A 26,843-nucleotide genomic window follows, 5' to 3' on the forward strand; every position below is an offset into this window, starting at 1 on the left:
ACTAGATGATTCTACGAACTAAATCGGGACCCAACAGTAGCTCTTTGCTTACAAGCTGCTTTTACCCAATGTCTCCAAGTGCTGTTGCAAATTCTGTAGAGCAAAGGGCTTGCAAACAGCTGGGAGAGCTGAGTATCTCTTGAAACTGCCACTTGGAAGCTGCTGTAAGCCTCGCATGTTTGAAGTACACAAGTGTTTGAGAAAGCTTGAAGAAATATCTAAATGTTCTTACTTTGTGCTCTTATTCAAATATTTTACTTCTCAGAAAAGAGACATGGATAGTCTGGTATATGTCCAGGCTGAAGAGTGTTAAATTATGGTTTTTATATTTATTGACATAAGATTTCTTAAATACCTATGGAAATATGTGGGAAAGGTGTTGTTTCAAGAGCCATGTAGAAAGCATAAATGCCACTTCTTTTTCTCTGTTAGTAAATGCATCTCAATTCTATTTTTACAGCACTGGTATCGCCTGCAAAGAAGAGGCTATCAGTGATCAATTGATTACGGCTCCTGTAACACAAGCAAAACCGCCATCATGAAACACTTCCTGAGGTAACTGTCCTGTATGTTTTTCGAAAGTATTAAATGATTGTAATTACTTCCCTGCTGCCAGTCTAGTGTTTTAGCTCTACACTTTCCATACAACTCATATTTAATTTATACCAAATTGCTTTCTGTTCACCTAGATTTCTGTAAAGCTGTTAAATTCAAGCTTTTCCTCTTCAGTTCTTCATAAAAACAAAGAATGTGGGAAGTGTCACGTGCGTTTGGATTGCACCATGTCAGTTGTGGATCTCTAGTACTCAATGTGTCAGAGGAAAAGAGGAGAAACAGTGGCAAGAACAGTGCTTGAAAAATGTTAATTTTTTTTTTCCACCCCCCTTGTTCTTGGCTATATGGATTTTTGAAGTGCAGCTTGTGAAAGCAGAGAAGGGAGATGCTTGCTGAAGAAATACAAGTATTTTTGAAGCTGATTGTGCTCCATTTTAGGAGAAATGTCTAACGAGTACCTGCTACTGTGTGTGACTTGCTTGCAAATGCTAACTTCCACTGTGAAAGCTCATGTCATCTTTGTTCTGTAGTCAACCAAGAGAGTTGAACACTCCTATAAATTAATACTTTTCAAGTGCTTAACTTGTCTTTAAGCCAAAGCAATCATATTCTGTCTGGTTGGAAGAAACCTTTTCAAGAGGACTGAAACATATGCTTCTGTATAGAGCATCTGCCACTATTTTTCTCTCTTTTTAGACTGTTTATAGTAAAGAATATTTTATGCTATGGGTATCAGTATCATTACCTCTAGGCTGATCATTTGTAATGACTATTGCCATGCCAGCCTTGCTCCAGGCATTTCTGTGGGGTGCTTGGATTGTTTTTTTTTTCAGGTATCTTTGAGCCAGCTGCAAAAAGACTTTGTAAGCAGAACATGCACAGGTGAAAAGTGTAAAGTAATTATTTATTTGCTAACACTCACAAAAAACAGCTAAGAATTAATGAGCTATTAGGCTAAGTATTAATGTGATTCCTCCTGACCTTATCAGGGTGGTGAGAAGATTGGCCCCTGCAGCTCCTATGCAGAACTCATGTTGTTTTGGGTATTTAGGTTCCTGTGGTGCTCCTGAAGAAACCAACTCCTACTTCTTTCCATGATATTTCTAAAATTTATCCTAAAAGCTTACAGGATAAGTCCAGGTGGTGCTGAAAACAAAGGTAGAGAAAAGCAACTTACTGAAATGGTACAGTAGAGGATTTTCATAATGAAGTCCAGTGTTCTGAATGTGGAGCAGAAGGCAAGGTGAGGGGGAGCATGTGATAGAAGACAGCTCTTCAAACAGGAAAACCCATGAAATATGAAGCCTCTATTCTGTTTACTTAGAATATGGATTTTTCTTATTTCAGATTAATCCTTTTGACATGGGACTGCTAGGAGTATTTCTCAAGCTTCTTAGTTATTTCTTACTGTTCTTATATTTTTATGAATGAGCTATGGTCATTCTCCAAGAAGAGTGCTTAATGGCAACAGTCAACTCTGAATGTGGTTTTTGTGGTTACAGGTTTGTGATAACAGATTAAGCAGATTCAAATTTATGTACAAGACAAAGATGTTCAGCCTTCCAGCTTGGAAATCAGGTGGAAAATTAACAAGCTAACATATATTGTGTACACTGGTGTTTGTCCATTACCAATAGTAGCAGACCAGGAATTTGCTTAAAATTGTCGTAAACTGTTTTTGAAGATCAAATGCCATGCTGAGTGCAGTGTGCTGCTGGTGAGGACTGCTCAGTAGTAAAGAGCTTTCCTTTGGTACACAACATGGAGCAGGAATTGAACTAGTTGGTGCTGATGGTACCTATAGTTTATGAAATTTTCATCTTACCTGTGTTCCTACTTGGATGGTGTTCCTGTAAGTTTAAATACCAATATGGTACCCTAAAACAATAGGACAGGGTAAAAAATCAGGAATGATGATCAAGAGAGGAGTTTGAAAAGTTGTGGGGAGTTCCTCCTTAGAGGAGTAGAGACTGCACAGATGAAATAAACTGTCCCACTGATAGTTCTGAAGGAGTACGTGTAACCTGGGACTGAAATAAAGAATAAGAAGTTCTGACAAAATCTTGCTGCATAAGTGCAGATTCTGTGGTATGAAAATACTTTCATTTATTTTCAATTTACTATAGGGCTATTTCCTCTATTTTAAAGATAGAACAGAAAAGGAACAGCGAAGGGGCAGAACACTGGATTGGTACCACAACAACTTCCAGCATGTGAACTAGCTCAAATGTATTTGCACAATTCCACACCACACTGTGTGGATAGATTATCTGTGTCTAAAACCAATGAGTTCATTTAAGTCTTCATAAACTGCAAGTCATCTTGTTGACTGCAACATAGAAAGTGCCAGTAAATAGGTGAAAAGAGGAGCTTTCATCTGTAAAGTGAAGACAATCTGCACTGCTCTCTCAGAATAGTGACGGTAGCTTCCTTGCAGCATGTTCTGGCTGTAGATAGTCACCTGGAGACCTAACAAGGAACGGTGCAGATGTCAATATAGAAAGTAAGGAATCAGTGTAATGTCAGTGATTTTACTGTGGCTACTATTCATCTGTTAGATGATGGATGTGCTTTTCATAACTAGGTTAAAATCTCCTGTCTCTCTTTTTACGTAGTCTGTTTTGTATTTACCATCAGTGAATTGTTGGGGTCCTTTTTGTTTGTTTTCCCCAAAACTATTATTACTATTTAGGATGTTCTGTTTAACTGTTGCATAGTTCTGTGGTTAGTGAGGCTGGAAGACAAATCGTCAAGTTCAACTCCTGTGCTCAAATTGGTCACTTACAGCAGGTTGCCCAGAGTTGCGTAGCTCCACCTACTTTACTACCCCATGAGGTATTTATACATGTAGATAAGATTCCCCTAAGCCCCCAGCTCTCAGCCTTTCCTTGTAGACCAGACAATCTAGGCCCTTAATAACCTTCACAGCCCTTCTCTGTCCTTGTACTGCCTAGTGCAGCTGTGGGCACAATGCTCCAGATGCATAACACCAGGGCTGAGCAGAGGGGAAACATCACTTTCCTGAGTATGATCCACAAATGTATGGAGCTTTAGGGACCTCACATGAAAGGCAATGGGCATGTAAAACGATGCTGACCTCTCTTCCACAAATGCAATTGTTTAGTTTTGTACAAGTTACACCTGTACAGCCTCCTATTTAAAGGAAAGCAGTAAGAAGTTTGCTTCATGTTGTTTACATAAGCAAAATGTATTTTACATGAAGTTGATGAATCCTTTCCTACTGATATTTAACACAATAGACAAGTATGCAACATCCCTTTTAAAAAATGATAGCATGATGTTTTACTACTTTGATACATATATTTACTTGAGGTGTGGATCGGGTAGTTTAGTTCTGAGGGATTTTTGGTTTTGTTTGTGTGGGGTCTTTGGTTATACAGGTTCTGTTGTTTTTCCTTTTTGTGCATTTTTTTTTTTTTTTAGATATCCTTTCTAAGGTAGTCTTAATGCATAATGGCTTCACCCTGAAGTTACTGATCTTCACTGACAGTCACTATCTCTGCTCTAGCTGGAAAGTGAAATTGCCAGTGTAAAAGAAGCTTAGAAATGTAGCTTATAATCAAATTCCGACATTGAATAAGGCTATAATAAAAAAGATGTGAGAAAAATGTGTGCTCTGGTGCCATGTAATAAGACTGCTTTTAATAAACTTAAATCCTAAGGCACTTGAACAATTAAAATGCAAGAATTCAAAATAAGTCATAAATTGAATCAGTTGCTTATGCATTCTCCCTTGGTCCAAATTACTTCATGCATTCCCACCTGCCCCGGGCTGTATTGCACATCAGAATAGCTAAGAAAGGGGATGTGCTTATACTAGTAGTGGTAGCTACTCTGACATCAAGATATTTTCTACAAGTGTCACTTTCAGCTGTACCGAAGATATATGAGTCTAACGTTACTCTGCCTCTTCATCTACCTGTTTTCATCAGCTGTTGCTATCCAGGGGAAAGAACAACTTGTTTGGACCAGGCAGTACAGTAACTGGAATAACTCCATATCTAGGAGAGTGTCTTTGGCCAGTAATCTACAGGACTCCAATATTTATACTTCTAATCTAAGGCTATGTCTAAAAGAAAGCGGCTGTTGTAGGTTTCTTTTCTTTCTCAGCTTGTTCTCCTCTGAATTATTCCTAAAGTTTGAAGTATTACTTATGAAATAAAAGAGCTGTTTCTCAGTGAAATGTTTAATCCTTCGGTGCCTTTTTTTTTTTTTTTTGTAAAAAGGTTTTTGAGGAGTCTGTTGGTGACAATTCCACTTAGCTTGTAACTTCTCTTAAAAATCTGAAATAATAGCAAGCTGGAGAACCAGCTGTAGCAGGCAGATTTTTCAATAAATCCTAGAAACCTTACACCTCTTCTTGATCTACTGCAAAACAGTCTGTAAGCACTAGCAGACTTTAAGCATAAGTTCTGTTTGACTGGAGTCACATCAGATGAAATAAAACCCAAGTCAGTAGGAAGCAAGAGAAGAGCGTGGAAAGCTGCTGTTAAAAACTACTCTTATGTTTTCTTAAGTTGCCATGGTGACTTGCTTTCATCTCTAAATGGAGAGTTAAAATGGGTTTCAGTTGTCAAGTCTGAAAAAGCACAGAATAAAAATCTCTTGTTTTAACAGAGTTAATAGCACACTTGTGTATGGCAAAAATTATATTGGTAGTTACTTCTTGGTTGAGCTTGTATACACAGCTTACAGTGCACAAATAAGCTAAAGATGGTCAAGTTAGTTAAATCTTCACAATGTGGTATCATTTGCTAACTCACCTATTTGGTCATCTTGTCCATCCATGGTTAACTTCTGTGTCATCAACTTCTAAAGATGTTATCAGAATACTCAGTAAGGAAATATAGATGTGCAACTCTTTCCTCGTTGAGCTGAGTATGTCCTTCTGGAAAAATAGTTGCAGAAATGCTTTTCCCATCCATAGGACCTAAAACAGGGCACAGGAAAGAAAATGGTGTGTAAGTGAACCTACTGACTTTTATCTTTAGCTCTTTGTTTGTTTGTTTTTTGTAGTATTTATCTAGCTTTAAGTCCAATCATTCTAACTAGATGGCCAGTATTAACTTTCATTTTACTCAAGGCATTTGTTTGTTACTAGCTATGAAATCACCGGTAATTTCAGAACATCAGTAAAGGGATTGAGTACCTTCAGTTTTCATCAGTTTCAAGAATCCTGTGCAGGAACTCTGACTTCCTGACGTGCCAGTGGAATACTGAATGTTACATTAGGCATACTTCCAGTTTAGACTGTGGTAGTAGCTTTAAATATCAGATAGCATTTCACAAGTCTCTTCTAGTCATGCAAGGAAACGCATGCTCACTTTCAATTGCATTTTTGTTTTGTCTTGGAGCCCTAATAATAAGTACAAATGTGTAGTATGGTTGTAGCAAGGGAATTGCCTGTTGGTTAGGCCTGTGTGCATTAGCATCTGGTTATGCACAGTTTTCTTGTTTTACCTGAGAGAATGTTCATATGAACTCTTCTGAAGCCCTTCGCATGTATAAACACAATCTGCAGATGGGTACAGTAGTATGTAGTACTGGAGGAGGAGAAGGGGCTCGCATCAGGACTGGGAAGAGTAGAGTATCAGTCTCCTCAGAACACCTTCCTTTCTGTAATACTCCTGCTCTTGAAGCTCACGTCAGGAACAGAGTTATCACTTTTAAGAACTGTAAACACAGACTTATAGTGAGGCACACTGTTTTCTATGCCAAGACAGCCTTCAAGGCCAAGCAGGGAAAAAAGCCAAAAACGCTGAGATTCAGTGGAGAGAAGGCTTGGAATCAGACTCTAAAACAAACAAGTCGAGGCCACTGTAGCAGTCAGACACGTGGCTCATTGCAAGGCTTCTGTGAGGGCTCTTGGTAATGGCAGGCTGTGTTTTGTTTGTAGCTGCCAGTGTCTCTGCTTTGCTGAAGTGAGCTGAAGTGCTTAGCAGCTAAAATAAAACTTATCTTTTTTTTTTTTTTTATTTGAGTGTGCTTTTGTTACAGGATTTCTGCAAGCAAGAGTGCCTTTTTGTAAAGAACAACCCATTGAAAAGAAACTTGTGTTCCTTTTTATGCTGTTTGTGTTATAAACGGAAGATTTCAGCTGTTGTAAGCTTGAGATGGATGAGTAGTAGAAAATTGAAGGTATCCTCAAAGGCAAGCTTTCTAAGTTAACTAGTCGAAACTAGTGTACTAGTCAAAACTGGTGTTTGTCTGCTTTCTTAGTTACAGCTGCTAAGTATATTTTAGTGAATCACGTGTAGTGTTTGTGTGGTGTAGTGACGTTCTTTATTAGATGCATTTTTACTTGGTTATTCTTTGTGCAAAACACTGCCAAAGCAAAATTTCAGTTGTGAATGTGATTTTGTAACCCTGGAAGATAACAGCTCATCCCATGTGGAATTTTTTCTTTGATTTACTAATCTGTCCTTGAACCTTAAAGCAGCACATATAACCCAAAAATTAATTCAGATACACATAAAACATTTTATTTCTTTTTTTCTACTGAGAATTCATCCACATCCACACCATGGTAAGAAAGAAGGTTGTTAGTAGTGAAATGAGTTGTGATGTTTCAGCACTAGAGGTAATTAAGTGTATGAACTTAGGCATGAACTTTCTTACAGGAGTTGCCCTTTTCTGTGGGTCTCTCGTTCATTAGAAGGTATTTTTTTTTCCATATGGGCTGTTATATGAAGTTAAGTGAGTCTTTCTTCCTTTCTTTCCATATAAATGATATCTCTGGGTAATGGATTGTTCAAATAGAGACCTAACCCTTGGAAGCAAAACAGGCCAAAAATAAAGTGAGTGCAATTTCCACTACAAATGTGAGATGAAAGCCCAGAACTTTGTTTTACTACATTCCACCTTTCAGTCTGATGTTAACCCTCTTGAACCTGTTTCTCTGGACCTTCAGCCTGAGTACAGAGCTGGGGTGTGCTGAGGAGGCTGAGGGCTGGCTGTGTATGCATTGTGTGCTGATCCTTGATAGGGGAGGAAAGGGTGTTAGTCAACTCTGTGATGGTTGACATCAAAAAAAAATTAAAAAAAAATGAAACACCCAGTGTTAACCTGTGGCTTTGTTTCTAAGCCACTATTAAATATTGCAGTTGAAGGCTTTAGCTGACTCTAAATGAGACTTGCTCTTTAAAAGGCTTATACTTCTGTTTGGCTGCTGATGGATTTACCTTCTGATAACTGGTTTTGTTCTTTAATACTGAAATGACACTGTGAAGCACATACAAAATTCTTATAACAGTGAGCAGCCCATCTTGGGGTAGGAGGACCCACTTATTTCAAGGTCAGCAACTGAAACTTTTTTGCTGGCCTAAAGCTTGATTCCCATATGGAGTTCATTGCTTATTCTTTAGGTTTCACTTTGTATATACAACAGAGGCTCCATGTTGCATAAAGACAAGGGGGTTGCCTACACACAGGCATTCAGGAATGTTAAGTGAATTAACTAAAAGTGTGAAGATAAAATGGATGTTTTTAAAGCACGTTAAAGACTTGTGTGGATGCCCTTCATTTAGGCATAAAATGGCTTTATTTTTCTTTAGCTTAATCCCTGCAAAGGGGATTAAGCTAAAGTGAACGTAAAGCAGATTAAACTCCTGTGTGGACATTAACATGAGTGAACTTATCTTCCTTCTCTTGAATGTCCTTTTGCGACATACCCTTCTGGATGTGTTGTGAAGTGGTGGAGCTCTTAATAAAGTATAGCTCTTAATAAAGCTATACTGATTTGAGTATCTAGAATTTAGTATTTCAGAATAAGCAACAAACTCAACTGAAAAGGGTATTATGGAGCCTTTTAACAACTGACTTTCCTTTGAAAGTGTCAACAGTATGTAGAAGAGATAATAGGCTACTAATGTCTACGCATGCACAGCTGACAATGTAATGGATCTAATTATTTCTGACCATTCAACAGCAAGCTAGCTTATTAAAACTGTATTGATGTTTTCCTAGAATATAATTGTGGAGTATAACCACAGAGTTATTAAGGTTGAAAGGGACCTCTGGAGGCCGTCTTGCCCTCCTGAAGCAGGGCATGGGACCACCTAGAGCAGCTTGCCCAGAACCATGTCCAGATGCCAATGTTTCCATTGTCAAGTCTTTGCAATTCGCCTTTTCTGAGATGTGCTTCTGACCCCTAGGGCACTGGGCTATTTGTGCCCCATCTCATGTCCTGGTGCTTCCAGCTGGGTATTGTGGCAGGGGCTGGGCATTCATAACCACAGAAATGAGAAAGTGAAACTTTCTCCAAATGAGATGTAGCCCATGAAACCTGTTTTTGGGGTGTGTTATATAATTGTGGTAGCACGTGGTGTGTGGGCTTAGGTAACAGCTGCAATGCTTTAAAAACAAAACCCAAAAAACTTTTAAAATAAACCGTTTCTCATGAAAGCCTGAAAAATAAACATCATAAGATGACAGAATAATTCAGGCCAGGAGGAACTTCAGGAAGTCTCTGGTCCTTTAAAATTTATTAGGATAAATGTTTGTATTGTGACTGCTGCTTTTGCTTTAAAGCTGCCATTATGCAATGAGAATTTGGGGTGAGGAAGTACCTTCTATTTGGGTGGTATCTTTGTCTAAACAAAATCTGCTCAAGTCTTATTATCAGGCTTTCTTTCTTTTTTTTTTTTTTTTTTGAACAGGATGTTTATCCAGGTATGCCTGTACTTCTACTGCAAGTTCTTGTGGCGCTGCCTGAAATTTGTGGTGAGGAAACTAACAGGGCGATGTGAGTTGCAAAGGATCTGTTACAATACAAAGCCTGGAGCTGCCAGAACTATGAAAATAGGTAACTGAAGAAATTAGTTTTGCATGCCTTTGTACGTTTCTGCATGTGCTAAAAATAGTATGACTTTAAGGAATAATAAGCTAAATTTATATTGGATTAATTTAAAATTGTCTGACGCTCTGCTTTCAAATGCTGTTCTCTTACAGAGGCATCACTGAAAGGTTCAAAAAGTAAGGTGAGTGAAAGATCTCAGTTGAACTTTCCTGTTGTATCCAGTAGTTTGTTGAGTCAGCTGTTTACTCACCCCACAAAATCACTTTAGAATCTGATATGGTCTCACGTTAAAAGCATCTCCTACCGAGGAGATGCTGTGACCATCACAGCAAGTGGCTTCCCAAAGCTGGGGGGAGTGTCCTGTGCTCCCCCAGCAGCTCAAAGTGGTACTAGCACTGGGGGAGTCAAGGGAGCAACAAACCAAGGAAGAAACAAGGGTGATGTTTTGTGATTTAGGGTTTCTTAGGTGGATTTCTCATCCTATCCAAAACTTCTGTAATCTGCAGTCAGTCACTTACAGACTTCACAAGTTTTTGTTTCTTTGCCTTTAAAGCAAGGATAAAAAGAGGTTGAAGTCAGAGTTACCAACTTAGATCTCTGCTTTCTTGTTAAATACACTAATGGACAAGACTTTCAATTCATTCTTTCGCCATAGCACTTGTTGTACTAATATAAATGCTTCTCACTCATCTGAAAAAAGCATTTGTGTATGCATTAAGATTACTCAACCATTCATTTCTCCTTGGTATGAGAACTAGTGCTGTTGAAAACCTTACCTCAACACTAATGAGAATGGTGTCACATAGTTTATAGTTTGGCATGGCACTTCCAAATGTACTTTTAGCACAATAAGAAAGGCAGATCCTTATATAAGAAAATTGTTTAGATGCAGTATAAATTTATGTAATTTTAAGACAGAGTACCAGAAAACTCTTCCTTAATTTTTTGGAAGGCATGGTGACTTTTTTTGATATTGAACTTTTGTAGGTATCTTCAAGGCGATGATGTGCAAGAGGAAGGAAAAATGTATTTGTGTTACTGCAATATGTTGGGAGAGGGGGGTGTCAAAATGAAGGGTAGCAATCCCATTAATGAAGTGGGTGGCTTGAAGCTGCTTCTCAACTGAAAGCCACAATGCAGATCTTCTTTGCTAATAGCTGTTGCGGACATAACTGGCTCCAAAGGCATGGGGAAGCAGCTCAAGTTTTCACATGGGGATTGTGCTAGTCATTAGGGTTGAGTACATTGGAAAGGTGTGCATATGGAGTTGGCTATTCTGGGCTGCTAAGCTAGAAGATTTTAGGTATTAAATTTACTACTGTTACCCTCTATTGAACAATAGTTTCCATAAGAATTAATGCGTGTTTTTAAAACCTCTTTTTAGCGTCTGCAAACTTCAGTAAGTGTTCACCCTGATGCTATTGAAAAAACTATAGATGACATCATGGAGCTGAAAAAGATTAACCCAGATATAAATCCACAGTAAGTTCATGACTTCCTTATAAATAAATGGGGAATTATTGATTTCTTTTCAGTACCCAAGTCCATGGACAACTTTTTTCATAGCTATTTTGGTACACAATCTGAAGATGAATTTTGTTTCTCAGTGTGAAACTACAGCTTAAGCTTTGCTGTCAAAAAGCTGATGGAAAAATGAACGATCTTTTGTAGGGACTGTAACAGGCAAGTCCTGAAAGTCCTGAGTTTCTTTGTCTAGCTGCTTCCTGAATCATGCTTAGTGCATTGTTGATGCATTGATTTACGGGGACCACTTGCCCAGGGATAAAATACTGCCAAGGCAGGTGGTCGTGGAAGTGACAGTGATGGCTTCTTAGCAAGGCTGTAGGTAGCCTTTTGGGCAGGGAAGAAATTGGTCTGTCGTAACTGGCAAACCAGTATATTGCTTCTGTCTTAAAAGTGCTTTGAGTTATTAAAACACAAGGTTTACCAACACAACACAGATAATTTTTTTTTTTTTAATGCTACAAGATTTTAGTGGTAAGAAGTTAACAACAAATGGCTAAATTCAAAAGCACGTATTTCAAGAGCATGTAGTAACGCTTCTGTTATTGGTGTAAAAATTGTGTTTCAGTGGGCAAAGGAGGAGGGTTCCACAGCTTAGATACTCAGTGTTGCACAGGACACTGATAGCTGAAATTCAGAGGGGGGAAAAAAATCGACAATGAAAAATTAGTGAGGGTGACATACCAGAAAAAAATGCAGAATGTGCATAGCTCAGAGCCTGACCTGTGGACATTAGTAACCGCAGCATTAGCAGCTGGGCTAATTGAAGTACTCACTTGTCAATATTGGACACTTGGGTAACAGGGTGGAACAATGCCAAGAAGAAACAGGAAATTCATTAAAATAATATTGTGTGGCACCAGAGATCATCAGATCTTTCTGTGGCTTTGCCTTTGGCCTCTGAGTAAAAGCTGTCTTTCAAGAGAGGGAGAGCAGAGATACAGATGAATGGTGCTTGCTTGAATCTTGCCCCTGAACTAGGTTATATTTGAGTGCTCTGGTCCTTGTATAAGAAAGCAAAACTTAATATTTTTCATTTAATCCAGGTGTTGTTCATATGCCAAGCACAGAACAAATGCTTAATTTTTATTTTTTTTTTTTTTTTTTTTTTTTTTTTTTTGGACAAGAAATTATGTGCTCAGTGTTTTTACAGGACTGAGTCTTTCATTCCCATGCCTGCTTCCATGGCATCTTCCCCTCTTAGTTCTCTGATCTCTTCAAAACAGTGAGGAATGTGAGCCTGGGATGGTAGTCCTGCATGCAGAGAAACAAACCCTGCCACTAAATTGCTCCTTCCTTTACATTTTTTATAGTTCTACTAAATTGCAGTCATCTGGACTGCATCTTTATATGTGAGGCACTTACTTTATACAAAACTCTTCTGGAGAAACTTCAGCAAAAGCAGGTCAGCTATTTCTCTAGGCAGGATTAAGGAAAATCCATTGGTTTGCCTGCTCTCAAACATCAAAAAAACCTGCATCCAAGCTGTCTTGTTGGGAAGCTCTGGCCTTCCCTTGCATAGCACAGACTTAAAATCTCCTTGGGGAAAGGACATGGGGACATGTCATGCTATGTGTTTGCACAAATCTGTGTGCAGTCAGTTTTGTTCATGTAGCATCTTTGCAGAGCTGAGCTAGCATCCCAGGCAAGTTTGCTCCGAGCTGTTCTTGACAGCAATGGGCTGCCGTGATCTGAAGGAAAGGAGGCCCAGAGTAGTTTCCCTCTGTCAGCGCATTTAAGCTAAGTGTGTATCTGGTGGTGGGAGCGAGTAGGTTGAATAACCAGGTGGTGACCCATGCAATTTGCACCAACTACAGGAGCAGCCTGTGAAATGCTCCTAGTTTGAGGCTCCACATGGGGTGGGGGTGTGAGCAGGCTGCTCCTGCACTCTGAGAACCACCACTGCCAGCACAGGGACAACAGGAGGTGGTGTGAGGCATCAGCAGTTCATCTGCATCCTCTGCTCAGTGCTGCTGGGGAAGGAGGAGAGCTCATGAACAAAACAAAGAAATTTTTCCTCCATGAAGAAATTCCCTTTCCTCCATGAACAGCGTTGCACTGAGTACTTGACTGGCTTTAAATAGCAAGTTCAAATACTGCTTGCTTAGTATATAGTGTTCAGCTTGGAACTTAAACACAACATTTTAATATATAAAATTGCTCTGCTTTTCCACTGCTTATGATATTTTTCTCTAACTACTCAACCTCATGGTAGTTCAAAAACATGATGGCCATGGCTTAGTGATGCACTACGGCAATTCTGTCAGGCTTCTCAGCTTCCTTTGAAATGCAGCCTTTCGATAAAACTGTAGGGTATAGCAAGTGAAGCATGCAAAAACTAAACACCAAAGGGGGGAAATGCTGTTTAGGTTATTCAAAAAGGGTTACAGACAGAAATAGCACGCAGTTCTGGCAAGAGAAATGGCCTAATGATGACATCTCTCTTATTCTGGGGATTAATCTCAGAAGATAAGCAGTCAAAATCCTTCTGCTAAGGAAAATTTAACAGTGTTATGGAATAAACAAAGTATTTCAGAGTACCAAATAGGGCAGATAAGGAATCTGTGCAGCTTGATATCAGCACAGCCTGTGTTCCAACGAGCAGTGAGGATATAGATCTGTGTTCTCCAAATTTATACGAGGCATTTGGATCATTTTAGCCTTTATTTAAAATATATAAAAAAGAAAAAATTGATGCCATATTCCTATACATAATTGAATGTTCAAATGTAATATAAAACTGACATGCTTATAACTTGTATTTTATTAGGAAAAAAAAAACACTAAAACTGAACAAATTGTAATATAAAGTCTTCAAAGCCAAGTTCGGCCTTTTTATAAGGATGCATCAGGTTGATCTGCATAATAATGAAAAGAGCTGTTATTGTGATTCTTAACATGAGTCCAACAAAAAACAAGTCTACCTAGAGGCAGATCTTTGAACTGTTACTTCTTTTTTTTTTTTTTTTAATATTCTTTATGCAGGCTAAGGCGGCATGGAAATAAAATGCATGTTTTTAGCTTTTTGCTGAGTTTTCTCCTTTCCTTTTTAAGTTCACTTCTCTGGTCTCAGGGCATTGTTTGGGAAGCTGCCATTTGAATGGGGGTGAAGATTCAGTGATGTGATTGTAACAGGCTTTGAAAGCTGCTGTGTATACTTATGAGACTTCCCTACGTAGAAATTCACTATTTCAAGTTTAAAAATCCATGTTTTTTGATCAAAGTAGGGCACTAAATAAGACTATAATTTTCACAAGGCCTCATTTAATATAATACTAATCTCCTGGAAAGTCTTTGGCAGTAAATAAAATACTGGATTATTAATTCAATGATGTAACATTACTCGTGAATTAAACAGGTACGTATGCTGTAGTGCTGTGGCTTGGTTGCAAATGACTTAGTTGGATTATATTTTTTTTCTCCCACTCCCAGGCTGGGAGTATCTCTTCAGGCCTGCCTGCTGCAGATCGTTGGGTACAGGAATCTGGTTGTAGAGGTTGAAAAGCTGCGCCGAGAGCCGTACGATTCAGAGAACCCGCAACATGAGGAAATGCTCCTGAAGGTAGGTGCTTAAGAGACACTGATAAGGTGTCCTTTATTCATGCCAGCTCCAAAGGGCTAGTTTGTAAACCTCTTAAAACATCGGGAGATCGGGAGATAATATCACCTCCCTCCATCATGTACCTGCTTTGAGATCAGACCGTACAGCATGCTCATCTAGTCTGGGTGTAACACCTGGCAGGCAAGCAGCTTGTTCCCTGTTGATGAACACGTGTCACTTGGCTGAATTGTGTCTAGGTGCTGGATATACAGCTCTTACTGCAGGCAACAGCTCAGTGCTGAGCTCTGGATAAAACAGCAGCATGTCCTGCTTCAGTTCACCTTTCCTCAAGTTCTCATAATGAGAATAAACTTTTTTCTCCTCAGTTTCTTGTGTTTTTTGAAGACGTTGTTCATATATCCCATTGATAAGCCACTAGCTTTCACAGTGTACGATGGCAGGGTGGGAAATAATGTGCACATTTACATTTAACAAAAGTGTTTTCAAATGAAAAGAAAATTAGACCATTCTTTAGGTAATATGTGAACAACAATGAAAACCATACCAATTGGGTTTTACTTCATGCTTTAAGGAAAGCCTGGCACAGCACCAGATAAGTGTTTTTTTTTTGAGGAAGATGGACTTGAAGCTGTAAGCTTCAGGGAGAGAGCTAGAGAGCTTGTTTATATTGGAAAGAAACTGAGGAGAGAATAAAGAGGATGGAATATAGTCGAATAACAAGTCCCAGTATTTCTTCTTATTCTTCTGATCCTACTTCTAATCATAGCTAGTGCAAGATGCTTCAGAGAAATTGCAAGAATAGTGAATACATTAAATTGTACAGAAAAAACGTTTTTTTACATAACTGTCAGAGGTCATAAAATCAGGTTTTGTTCTTAAATAAAAGTACTGAAATCTGTTTTTACTGTTTTTAAATAAAGCAAGTTTAAGTACTGAAAACTTCAAGCAGTTCCTTTGACTCTGCCCCTGCTCCAGGAAAATATTCCTAAACACATTGTGCACCTGCACTGCCCAGCGTGCAAGAAGTAGGGTGTGAGGTGATCATGGGTAAGGAGCACTGAGGAGCTGGCTCTTTTTTTTTCCACCTGGCATTTGGGGACCTGGTTCTTAGCTGCTCCTGAAAATTGTCGCTGTGATGTGTAGTCACGTAACATTTAAAGACAAAAGCAGAGTAAAACCTGAGCATTTGTCAGAAGGGAAGCTAAACAGTTCAGCTTACATTGTAAAATTCCTAATGCTGAAAGAAGTATCAGTGTCTCCATCTGTCTTCAGTGTAACCTGTGCAATAGCACTTGCAAAAGAGAAAAGCCTGCTGTAAATTAATTGTCATGTCAAATAGAAAGATGTTCAGTGGTTTAATTCAGCTTCCAGTCCACACTGGGGAAGAATAAGCCAGTAGATTTTCTTTGCTTCTAGGTATTTTGTGAAGTGATCTCTGCAATGGGTAATTCAAGTTCCTAATGCCTATCATTTATTCATGTTTACCAGGAGGGCAATTTATGAATGAGAGGAAGATTAACATAATGTGATTGAACTAATAAATAATACTATGTTTAGTGTCAATGGATGAACAGGGAAGACACTAAATATGATTTAAACACTGCATGATGCTTTATGCAGTCACAACAAAGTGAAATCATTGAAAGTTTTAACTTTCCAAAGGTACTGAACTTTAAATGCAGTCTGAATTGCTAAAATTAATACAACTGCTGTGTGGATTACTTGAGAAATGTGCATACTGCTCTTTCCATTGGGTAGGCTTTATCTTTTATCTAAGTGTCCCGAGGCCCTATTCACCAGCTTATTGGTAACACCTGATTTCTCAATACACTCTGGAAAGCATCGGTTTGCAATATGGCACATAAGATGTGCAGAAAGGTATGTGTTTGTCGGGTGTCAATTTAGGCTGCTTTTAGGTGCCTAGCAACATGATATTTAGGCACTAAGTCACTGGCCCAGTGCAGCTAAGTAGATTTATTCTAGCTGAGGATCTAGCTTGTTAAATCACTTTCTCCTTTTTATTTATTTATTTTTAATGTGAAATCAATGAATGATTCACCCCTTAGTTAAATACGAAGGTGGAAAGTGTTGTTCTTGTATGTCTTTTCTTCTTTCGATGTTCTCTAATTTGCTTCTTAGCTCTGTGGTAGCCAAGCCAGCACCCTCTATTTATTACCCTTCTGGAGACTTGCAAAAGATGCTGGAGAAAAGATTGCTGCAGAGCCTTAGGGACCTGAGGGCTGATTGCCTGCCTCTCTGCCAGTGATTTACAACCAACTTCCAGCCCGTTCCTATCTCAGTGCTTATGGAGGCAGGCTCTAGTTTGATACACAAAGCACGATCAAAATAAGTCCTTGTGTGAGGTGTTGCTGTGCTTGCAGATAAAGTCAGAAGGACCTTCTAGGGCTGAAATGGCTGCAAAACTTGAGTGTTTAGGCTTCCCCCTGCAACCTTCCTCACCCCCAGGAATTTCATTTGTTTTGCTGCTCTGGTTGCTGGAATAGCAATACAGATCAGTTACACAAGAATTTACCTTGCTTTAAAGAGAAGAAAGTCATGCCAATGTGTTGAGGCTTAATTATATTCTACCTGTGATCTTCCTAGTTGTGGAAATGCTTGAAGCCCAATTCACCACTGAAAGCTCGGATTTCGAAGCAGTGGTGTGAAATTGGTTTCCAAGGTGATGATCCTAAAACAGACTTCAGAGGGATGGGTCTGCTGGGATTATATAACTTGGTGTAAGTATGCTCCTTTAGAGATGTATTTATGTGCATCTGCAGTTGTGAAAAGCAGCATTATATGCAGGTTTTTTAGCAAGTCTGTAGGAATAACTTTGAAAAGCATTAGGGACTCCATATCAAAAACTGAAAGAACTTTTCTTTCTTTTTTTTTTTTTTTTTGAGGGGGGGCCTCTCTTCTGGAGGGTCTCATTGAACAAGGTTATACTGCTTGTTAAGTCTTTTTTTTCCCCCTCCCTCTAACACAGTAAGTTAACACTCTTCCCACAGGAGAGAAACTGTAAAATATATTTTCACCAATATCTGGAGGATCTCTTTAAACAAAATGCCCTGGAAGTGAGTAGGTGGGAGGGTTATGTCACTGCTCATCTTTCTTGATTTGGAACTTTTATACTGAATTCTTAAGTAAAATACTTGAAGTCTGGCCACTGATGGCAAACTTCTATAGCTGGACTGCTTTTTAAATTTTTTCTATACCCAATATTAAGCAGTGAGGTTTACATAAATATTCCCTCTGCCTCATGCAGGCCAGGTGTTTGGTGTCATCTGGGGCTAGCAATTTAAGAATTGATTGGTCCCTGTTATTTCCTCCAGCCCTTGTATCTGCTGCAGATAACAGATGCAAGATTTATTTTGCTAAGAATAACCTCTCCCTGGTATGGCAGGTCAGGGGAATAAATATTTTCTGTTTTTCTCTGTTGAGGGACACTATTAAAAAAAAATAAAATAAATAAATAAAAAATTTAAAAAATTACTGTCATTCTCTAGCCAAGACCAGTGAAGGATCTGGACTCTAGAGCCTGATTTGAACTTCCACTGTATGTGACTCCCCACCACGTATTTCAGTCTGCTGTGTTGACTTCTATCTTGCTTAGTGAATCTGCCAGATCAAAGAGCCTGATCTGCTTTATCTTGAGTTCTGCAGTCAACACACACTAGTAATAAGCAATAGATCTTCTGTAGGATGGACACAAAGGTGAGTGTGATAACCCACACTCACTAGCAGCTTATGGGATTGCACTTGTCATTTCAGGCTGCTTATATCTTTCTCTTTGGGGGTCTGAGTGGTAGTTGAATTAATTTAACATGTTAAAGTTACTAATTCTGCGTAGTGCATGTAGTGATATTTAAAGGGTCTGGCACTGGCATGTATGGACAGCTTATGACTTAAACAAAAAGGCAAAGTTTAACAATTTAACTGAAACATCTCTCTTCAGGTATTTTGCCGAATGGGACACTGAGGTAGCCCAGCAAGTTCTTTCTGATTCTCTTCAGCCTAAATACAGGTAATGCTTTAGCCTAGAAAAGAATAATCTGAGAGAGTACTGTACTGGCTGTTGTTCTGGGAAGGGGGCTGTGTTTTCCTTTTGTTGGACATGTGAGTATTGCCACGTGCTATCTGTTTTCAAGTGCTGATCTTGAAAACTGATCAAATTCAAGAGGAAAACTTGTATACTGAATACTAGAAATAGTGAAACTTAGCATTAAATGTTTTCGCTTAATTTCTGATTTCAATTGATTTTATGTTTTTATTTACCTTTGTTTTAATTTTTTTGTCTTTTCATAATGAAGGGAAGTCTCTAAGAAGGAACTAAGGTATTTTTTTCTTTTTTTTCTCTTAGTTTTGTAAGAATCTACGTGTAAATAATCAAACCATGCTGCAATTTAGTGTGTTATGAACTGAACAGCTTTAATGCAACACAGAGATTCCCATTCCTTTCTCTAAACACTGCAGAGTTAATTCCAACTTTGGCTAATGGTTCAAGGCTGGGTACATCTGACTATGCTAATATATATAAAGAATAAAATCAACCTTGCTTGTTGTAGCCAAGACACTATTTTATTTTTTTTTTTTAAGAGCTATTTAGTAATAAAATTTAACCAACAAATCCAACAGATTTGGGGTAACTTTTGGGGAGGTGTTTCAGCTGTGCAAATATGGTCACAGCAGCTGTGACTGGCTTTATAATCAAAAGCACTCTATGCCAAGAGTTTATTAGCACAGCTGAAAATCCACTTTATTTATTATTCACATAATTTGGCTACCTTGACTAATGACTGGTCTAATTTGGCTAGTCCAATGTCCTGCTTTCTGGTACTTTCAGGTGCTAAAAAGCTAGTATTGTGAACAACAATTTGTGAGAAGACTTATTCCATAATTGCTGGGGGAATGGGTGCCTCTTAGCCAGTTCCACGGTTGTCAGTTGTCTCAAAATACTTTTTTTTTTTTTTTCCCTCTCTTCTTCTGCCAGTAGTGCTAAATACCCCCATAGTAGGGTGTTTACATCTGAATCCTGTATAGCTTTTGATATCCCCTGCGTTTTGTGGTTGAGTTACCAATGGTAATTCTGTGACAAAAAGTGCTTGGAGGGTTGAGGGGAATGGAAGTGCAATAGACGTTGGTCTTTGACTTAAATCCTCAAATTTAGTTTGTCTGGCATTTCCTTTTATATTTTCACATTTATTTTCTCACTGCAAGCCCCCCCTCCAGGTTTGGTCTTCTCTTTATGTGTTGCGCTGCTAATGGATGCTTTTAATTAATGTGCCCTGATGAATAGGAGTTTTCACAATGCTTAAAAAGCATTATAGAAAATAGCCAAGATTTTTGTTTAACTGAACACAAGATTTACATGGGAAATAAAACAATACTACACAGGTGCTGAATATTTGCTGTCAGGGCTGAGAATCCCATCAGTGTTCTCCACTCCTATGTGAGATTTCCAAGGACCATCTTGCAGTTCTGTGTGAGCATGTGCAATTTTTACCCCTTGAAAGAGCATTCGTTAGAAGATAGATGCTGCTCGTGGTGCCTGTGGTGTTTTCCTGGTGTGGTTGCTTAGCAGCAGTGCTAGTTTCTGATGTGATAATGATCAATGTAGTTTCTATTTTTGTTGAACTGCATTGCTTGTCCACATCCTAAGTGTGCCACCTTTTATTATTCAACACTTGCTTGGGGTTTTTTTTATAGATGTTATGCCACAACCTACAAAAATGACAAAATTTTTAGAGAATAAGCATAGACTGGTGTAATCCTGTACACCAAGCCATGTAAGATGCAAAATTTTGTTCCAACATGCATCACCTGGTAACGGGTCAGGATGGGTGTGAACCTCTCAGCATCTTTAATACTTAAAGGCAACAATTCTTAAATATTTTACTTGCCCGGAGTTCAGGGCATGGTTCTTACTATAATATAAGCTTACTGTAATTCAAGTATAGTCCAAGAAGGACACTTGCACACAACTGCCTACATGTATAATTTGGGATCTAAAGCCTGCAATCTCAGAGCTGCCTTATAAAGACAAAACTCCCACCAGACTCTAAGCCTTAGCCCACTGGTGAGGGTCAGTCCCTTGCTTGCTTGTGGCTGGTGATAAATGCAGGCAATGATTTCTTCTAAATTTACTCTGAGTAGATACAGGTAAAACCTGGCTAGTGGAATATCAGCTGCTGCACCATGCAGCTTTCTTTTTTTAATGTTGAACAACAAATTTAAATTAATTCTTCCCTCTCCAGGACTGTTTTATGGGAGGGGATCTTCTGTATTCTTGAAAACATTTGCATTATTGTGCTAAACAACAAAAAATTCCTTAATTTTGGCTGTTGAATGACTTCTATTTTGGTGGGACATGAAAAATACTCCTGTGATAGAAAGCTCATGTTTGCCTCCTCAAGTGGATTGCATCTCCAGTGATGAATGTCATGCACATCTTTGAGAACATGAAAGCTAAAATCATCATCCATTTGTTGAAAGAAATTTGGTATACTGTTTTTGTTTTTTTTTTTTCAGCTCAAAATTAATTGAGGTGGATTATTTTTATGGCCAATATAGAAAATAACTGGCTTTTACTGAGAGCAGTGATGTAGGCTTTTGTAATCATTACCAAGTTTACTAGTGATGCCATAAATCAAGCATCTATTTCTAGCTATGTCCAGTCTCCCTATACGAATCGATTCACTCAGAAGCAGAGTTAAAGAGGATTAGCCCTATCAACAGAAGTAAAACACATAGTCTGTGTGTGTTTAATGTTGTAATAACAAAGAAATTGGAGGGAGATCTTGGAACTAGCAATTCATGTTAATATCTGGATTTTATTTTTTTTCCAGCCAGTTCAGCAAAGCTGAATGGGAGAAGAAAAAGTTTGATAAGGCAATTGGGTAAGTTTTAGCCAGGAACACAACAGTTAACACTGATGCTGCATATTTGAAGGGAGCAGGGTATTGCTTGGTTACTTCTTTAAGGATTTTTTCAGTGTACATGCTAACATGCATCATCTTAACCATATCTTCATTTTGATCAAAGATTACAGGATAAACCTACTTTGAAGTAAAAATTGGGAGTAGGGGGGTGGAATCTTGTAGCAAATAAGTTTGTTTTTTTTTTTGTGCATGCTATGAATAGTGCAGTTATAAATATCTGTTTAATTCTTCTTAAAGCATAATATGATCAAGTCTCACCTGTCTCTCTGTCAGAGGCAGTTTCTGATCTGCTTTCAAGAAAGTATAACTGAGAGTAACTGAGAATCTGTAATGCAGTATTTTAATGCCAGTACTTCATTGTTCTGTGAAACCTGCTGTTAAGCCTTATGTTAAGGACTCTTTTCCTCAAGAAATATTCAAAAACTAAACAAGTTTGCTTTACTGTGTTTTCTTGGGAAATGGTCATTGCCAGAAATCTTGAGCTTTTTATGCAACAGGTCTACAAATTAAGAAAGAACTTCTAATTTCTGAGTTCTGCTGTGCCTAAATATACTTTCCTTGCTCATTTGTCTTAGCAGGACAGGGTGTTGGTTCATAGGTTAGATACCCTTTTTTCTGTTCCTAGCATGCCCTGATTTAGGATTTTGCTTGTGTATCTAGTTCTCTGTTGGGAAGAAATTGGAGGTGATTCAGCTAAATCTCTTTCACAGGCTTCTTAGCCATATGAATATCATCATAGGATCAATTGCATAAACCTTTATTTTCCTAACTGTGCGTACTGAATTCCAGTTGGGCAGATGGGTTAAAACTGCAAGTGTCAGGTCACCTTGCAGGCACAGCCACCGTGTGGAGTGCTTACCCTGTATCAGAAGTGAGTCCAGGGACTCCGGGGCTTGTTTTCATTTCATGGGAATGAATCTGTGCTGCTCCACTGAGAACACTGGCATGGTGACGAAACTCCTGTTTTCACTTCGACCATATGTTTCACTAGGGAAACACTGCCATTAGAGAGTAGAAAGCAGATAGGACTTTGTAGTTTTCCATCACACTTGGAAGCTCACAAGAGGGAGAGTCAATACACCTCAGTATGACCTAATCTGCAATGTCAGTGACAGTTTCTTATAGCCTGTGGAAAGAAGACAAGCTCTCAAGAAATGTTTCTCTTTCTTCCAGCTACTCTTTTGCTATTGTGGGTATTAATATAACAGACCTTGCATATAACCTGCTCGTGAGTGGAGCTCTGAAGACCCACTTCTACAATGTTGCTCCAGAGGCACCAACACTCACCCACTTTCAGCAGACCTTCTGTAAGTGATGAGGAGGGGGATACCTACCTAGTTTGTACTCCTACTTTTGTACTCCTGCTTTTTTTTCCTGCCCTTGCAGATAAGAGTACTGTAAATTGGCTGATACAGCACAAACAGTGTTGTGCTGGTCTTACTGTCCTGACTTTAGAGTACTTGGATCCACTTCTGAGTTGTGATGCATGTCACCATCAAACCAGGGAGTAAAACAAAACAAAGTGCCTGAACTAATGCCTTCCTACCTGCTTAAACTGCTTTTAAATAATAAGAAACTAAAGGTATTTTCCCCATAAATCCATCTGTATTAAGATATCTACATTCAAGTGCCTCACTGCACCCTTCAGTAGACTTGTCCTGCTGGAATTAATTTTTTTTCCCAGCCCTTTCCCCTGTAATTGAGCATCCCTTCTACAGCACAGACCTACTGTGCATCCTTGCCAGAAGGGCACTGCACCAGGTGCTACATTTCTAATGTTTTTCAAAATGTAGGCAAGGAACTGATAACAAGAAGTCAAGATGCACTGTTTTCCCTATTAATTAAAAACAAAACAAAACCTTCTCAAGTTGGCTATTTAGGTAGCAGACCTTTTTGTTTTGCTGTTTTAATACTCTTTATTGATTGACTGTATAAATAGCGAATATTCGTGACCTGCACATCTTCTGTTAAAAAATGCAGGCATTTGAGGTTGCTATTCAAGACTCATTCACCCAAAACCTTATATGGGCAGATTCCATACTGCAGCGGGAAGTCCCTTCTTGTGATGGCTTCTGGGTTGCTGCCCTAAATACACTGGCTGGTAGAAACTTCAGCAATTTAGCTGTTACACTGTCTTTGTCAGTGGTCAGCCTGATAAATAAAGGACAGATAAGTACCTAAATATCTGCTAAGATTTGAAGATGTGCTTAAGATACCTTTTGAATAAAGTTTATCAACTTAATGTTGAAAGGAAAAAAATGTGTTTTTGCAAATAGTGAAATTTAAGTTAGAGTTATGTGTGGTTTTTGTTTCAGATTAGGATATAATGAAATAAATGAATAAAAGCAATTAAGCCCCTTTTACAACAAATGCCATTGCTTCTTGAAAGCACAGATAACTTGCAAATTTTGGTGTATTGGGATGAAAGGTTATGCATCCTCAGTGGCTCGTCTGCTGTGGATGCTGGGATCAAGAGGTTGTGTCCAGTTCACTGGATAGTACTGTCTGTAAGGTTTTTCTTGGTGGTGGCTCCTCTTCAAGCCCAAGGGTGGCACAAAATTTAAGAGGGTAAAGGCCTCAGTAAAAGCTTGTGTGTTAAACACAATTTTGTCACCAAGCTTTTTCCTGAGGCAAGGATGTCTTAACAAAACTAGTGTCACCTTGCTTGTCTTTCCAGGACCATGGGCATAAATGTTAAATAACCCTTCCTGCAAGGTCATGCACATACAAGTAAAACCGTATGAGGAAGTTGTAACTGTTAGTTACTTAGCCGTATGCGTTTTTTAGTGGAGAGTAAGCACTTAAGCACTGTTTCTATTGAGGAATATTGAGGAAAAATCAGTGAGGCAGAACTTCAATATAAACAAAAGGCCAGTGGAATATCATCAGTAGTATCTTCTCCTACTCATTAGTTTAATGTTTTAGTTAATGTTATTTGGCCATGTTAAATGATACATGAATAGCTCATCATCCATATGTCAGGATGCTTAGTGATTTCTTGAAATCATTGGAAGAAGTTCTGCCAGTGTTCATCAAGCCTTGAATTTGCCCCTGAGTGAGACTTCTAAAAAGTTTCCCTAAAATTCTTTTAGGGGGAAATATTCCCAAATCAAGGAAACATAAGTATGAGATGTTTTTCCAGAAATGAATCTTCAGTTGTTTTGTTAAATGTCCAGCATGTGTAATGCTAATGCTATGGCAGCAAGCACTTCCAGATGTTTTAGTTTCATAAGCTATGTCATACATAGTGTTGGAGCAGGTGTCTTGCAGGTGGGTTTAATCTTATCCCTGCCATAGGTTCATGAAGTCTCAGACCTCAGTGCCCAGAATTCTTTGTGTGCATCATAGTTATTAATTGTGTATTTTTAATTTTGTAATCTTTACTGTATTTCTCATCTGTTTTTTATTATTCTTTTTGTAGGCTACTTAATGCATGAATTCCACAAATTCTGGGTTGAAGAGGACCCACTGGATATAATGGAGTTCAACCGTGTCAGAGAGAAATTTCACAAGCGAATCTTGAAACAGCTCCAGAACCCTGAGATGGCTTTGTGCCCTCATTTTGCTGCATCAGAAAGTTTAATCAATATGTAGTTACTCACTTGATTTTATTTGGGAACACTGTCTCACTCTTGTGTTAGGTCACTGTTTAGACCATCACTAGCATACTGAAAGACCATGGCGATTGTATGCATGTTTTTGGTGCAGTATTCATCTATTTTTGTCACAAGTACTAGACCCCCTTATGCTTCTTGGGGGATTTCTCATTTTAAATGGGTGCTCATATTGCGGCATTACGCAGTGTTACATTCTGAATAGATGTCCAGGTATCAGAGTTTTTTCTATTTTTTTAGACTTTCCTCATATTTCAGCATTGAACAATTGAAATGTATTTCTCTAGCTGTGTTTTTGTATATGTGGAATAAGTAGCTGGATCTTGTATTGTGAAAGCTTTTTAACTTCTTGGTATGTTTTAAGGTAACTATTGGCATTTCAAGCAAAATATATGTTTGGACCTCGTCTAGAAGATAATGTGTGTAACTTAATCTGATGCAGACAAACACATTAAAGTCCAATTTTCTCCACACAGCCATATATGCTTAATGCAGAATTAATGAAGCTTATGAGATACAAGTTTCAGTAAGAGATTTATGCAGAATTACAATCAGACTCCACAGCTACATGAATACCAAATGATTTGATGATACTAATACATTCCTAGTGAAGTGCAAACACACTCGCAGCTACTGGTTGTCGGCACCAACACCACCATGCTGAAGCATAAATTCCTGCATGTTCCTTTGGCTGTACCGGGGTTACTATTCTGTGTCACATGTTGGAAGGCAATGTGATTTGATCACACCATGCTTGGTGAATTCAGGGGAGCAGAAATGAATATATATATATTTTTTTTGAACTACTCAAACTGTAGCTTTGGTTGTCAATTCAGTTCATAAGAACTAGGAGAAGTAATTGACTAGAAGGTTTAGTGCAAAGCCACCTAAGTTTCCTAGACTACTTTAAAAAAAATAAAAATAAAAATGGCAAACCACATTTTTTCTAAAAACATGAATGAGTGAAAGTGTCTGACACAAAGAATGTGTAGTATATTGAACAGCATCTACCATGGCATTTCATACCCATGGTATTTTTTACCTTCTAAGCAAGCAATTTTAGTATTATGTTTGTGTAAATCACTTGCATATGGAGATAAAAACTTTGAGTAGTGTCCAACTACTTGTGAGTTATATGAATAAATTATATGTCATTCTAATCTGAAGCACTACGTGTCTTATTTTGGAGATGGGCAGTAATACAGATGTAAGCAACTCTTAATAGATCAGTTCAAAGGGGGTGTGACGGCTTTGTGGTATTTCCTGAACCTGAAGAGTGGTTTAAATTTACCTGGGTCATGTTCACTCTAGTATTTCTGGTTATAGCTTCGAGCATTGCTTACTAAATAAATAAAGCAATGGGGAATGTTTATACTTCTTGGGAAACTTCTTAGCTCAAATGGGAGATGGGGATCAGGTTTTTTTTTTTTTCTGCAGGGCTAAAAAGTTGTGTTCTTTGAGAACTGAACTCTAGGGCTGTTGCAATAACTAGTCTTCTTCAATGACTTAAGAAATAGAGTTGGAGAGATTAACTATGGCATATTTTGTATGAAAATGTAACGAATAAAAAAGCATGTATGTTTAGCTTGTAAATAATACATGGTAGTAATACATAAAACGGGAGGTTTGGGTATCGCTCCTGATGCTAATAACATTTTCTAACAACAGTTTTCATTGTTTTGAATCTTACCCTCTCACCTTTCCTTCCCCATCTCTGTGACTTAAATTCTTTCTGCAACACATTAGTCTGCAATGGTTTATTTTTAATCTTCTGCGTGGAAGTTCATGGAGCTGGCGTGAAGGCCCCTGCTACATTTTTACTGGTGTGATCT

The 26,843-nt window shown here is 38.4% G+C and overlaps 1 protein-coding gene across 2 annotated transcripts; it reads left to right on the forward strand.

The window, feature by feature from the left end:
- Nucleotides 1-538: 538 nt before the first annotated feature.
- On the forward strand, nucleotides 539-24,991 carry ELMOD1 (ELMO domain containing 1; the record flags this gene model as incomplete). 2 transcript variants are annotated; one of them, XM_084305834.1, is made up of 11 exons in its annotated part: nucleotides 539-555; nucleotides 9,234-9,379; nucleotides 9,526-9,554; nucleotides 10,758-10,855; nucleotides 14,330-14,459; nucleotides 17,064-17,197; nucleotides 18,415-18,483; nucleotides 18,770-18,793; nucleotides 21,305-21,355; nucleotides 22,571-22,704; nucleotides 24,819-24,991. In XM_084305834.1, the coding sequence occupies 11 exons, from the start codon at nucleotides 539-541 to the stop codon at nucleotides 24,989-24,991; spliced, it is 1,005 nt and encodes a 334-aa protein (XP_084161960.1). The 2 variants fall into 2 exon arrangements, with proteins under 2 accessions (XP_084161960.1, XP_084161961.1); XM_084305835.1 differs by lacking the exon at nucleotides 18,770-18,793.
- Between the last annotated feature and the right edge of the window lie 1,852 nt (nucleotides 24,992-26,843).

The sequence above is a fragment of the Netta rufina genome (assembly GCF_964035555.1).
Source record: "Netta rufina genome assembly, chromosome: 1".
Taxonomy (NCBI): Eukaryota; Metazoa; Chordata; class Aves; order Anseriformes; family Anatidae; genus Netta; species Netta rufina.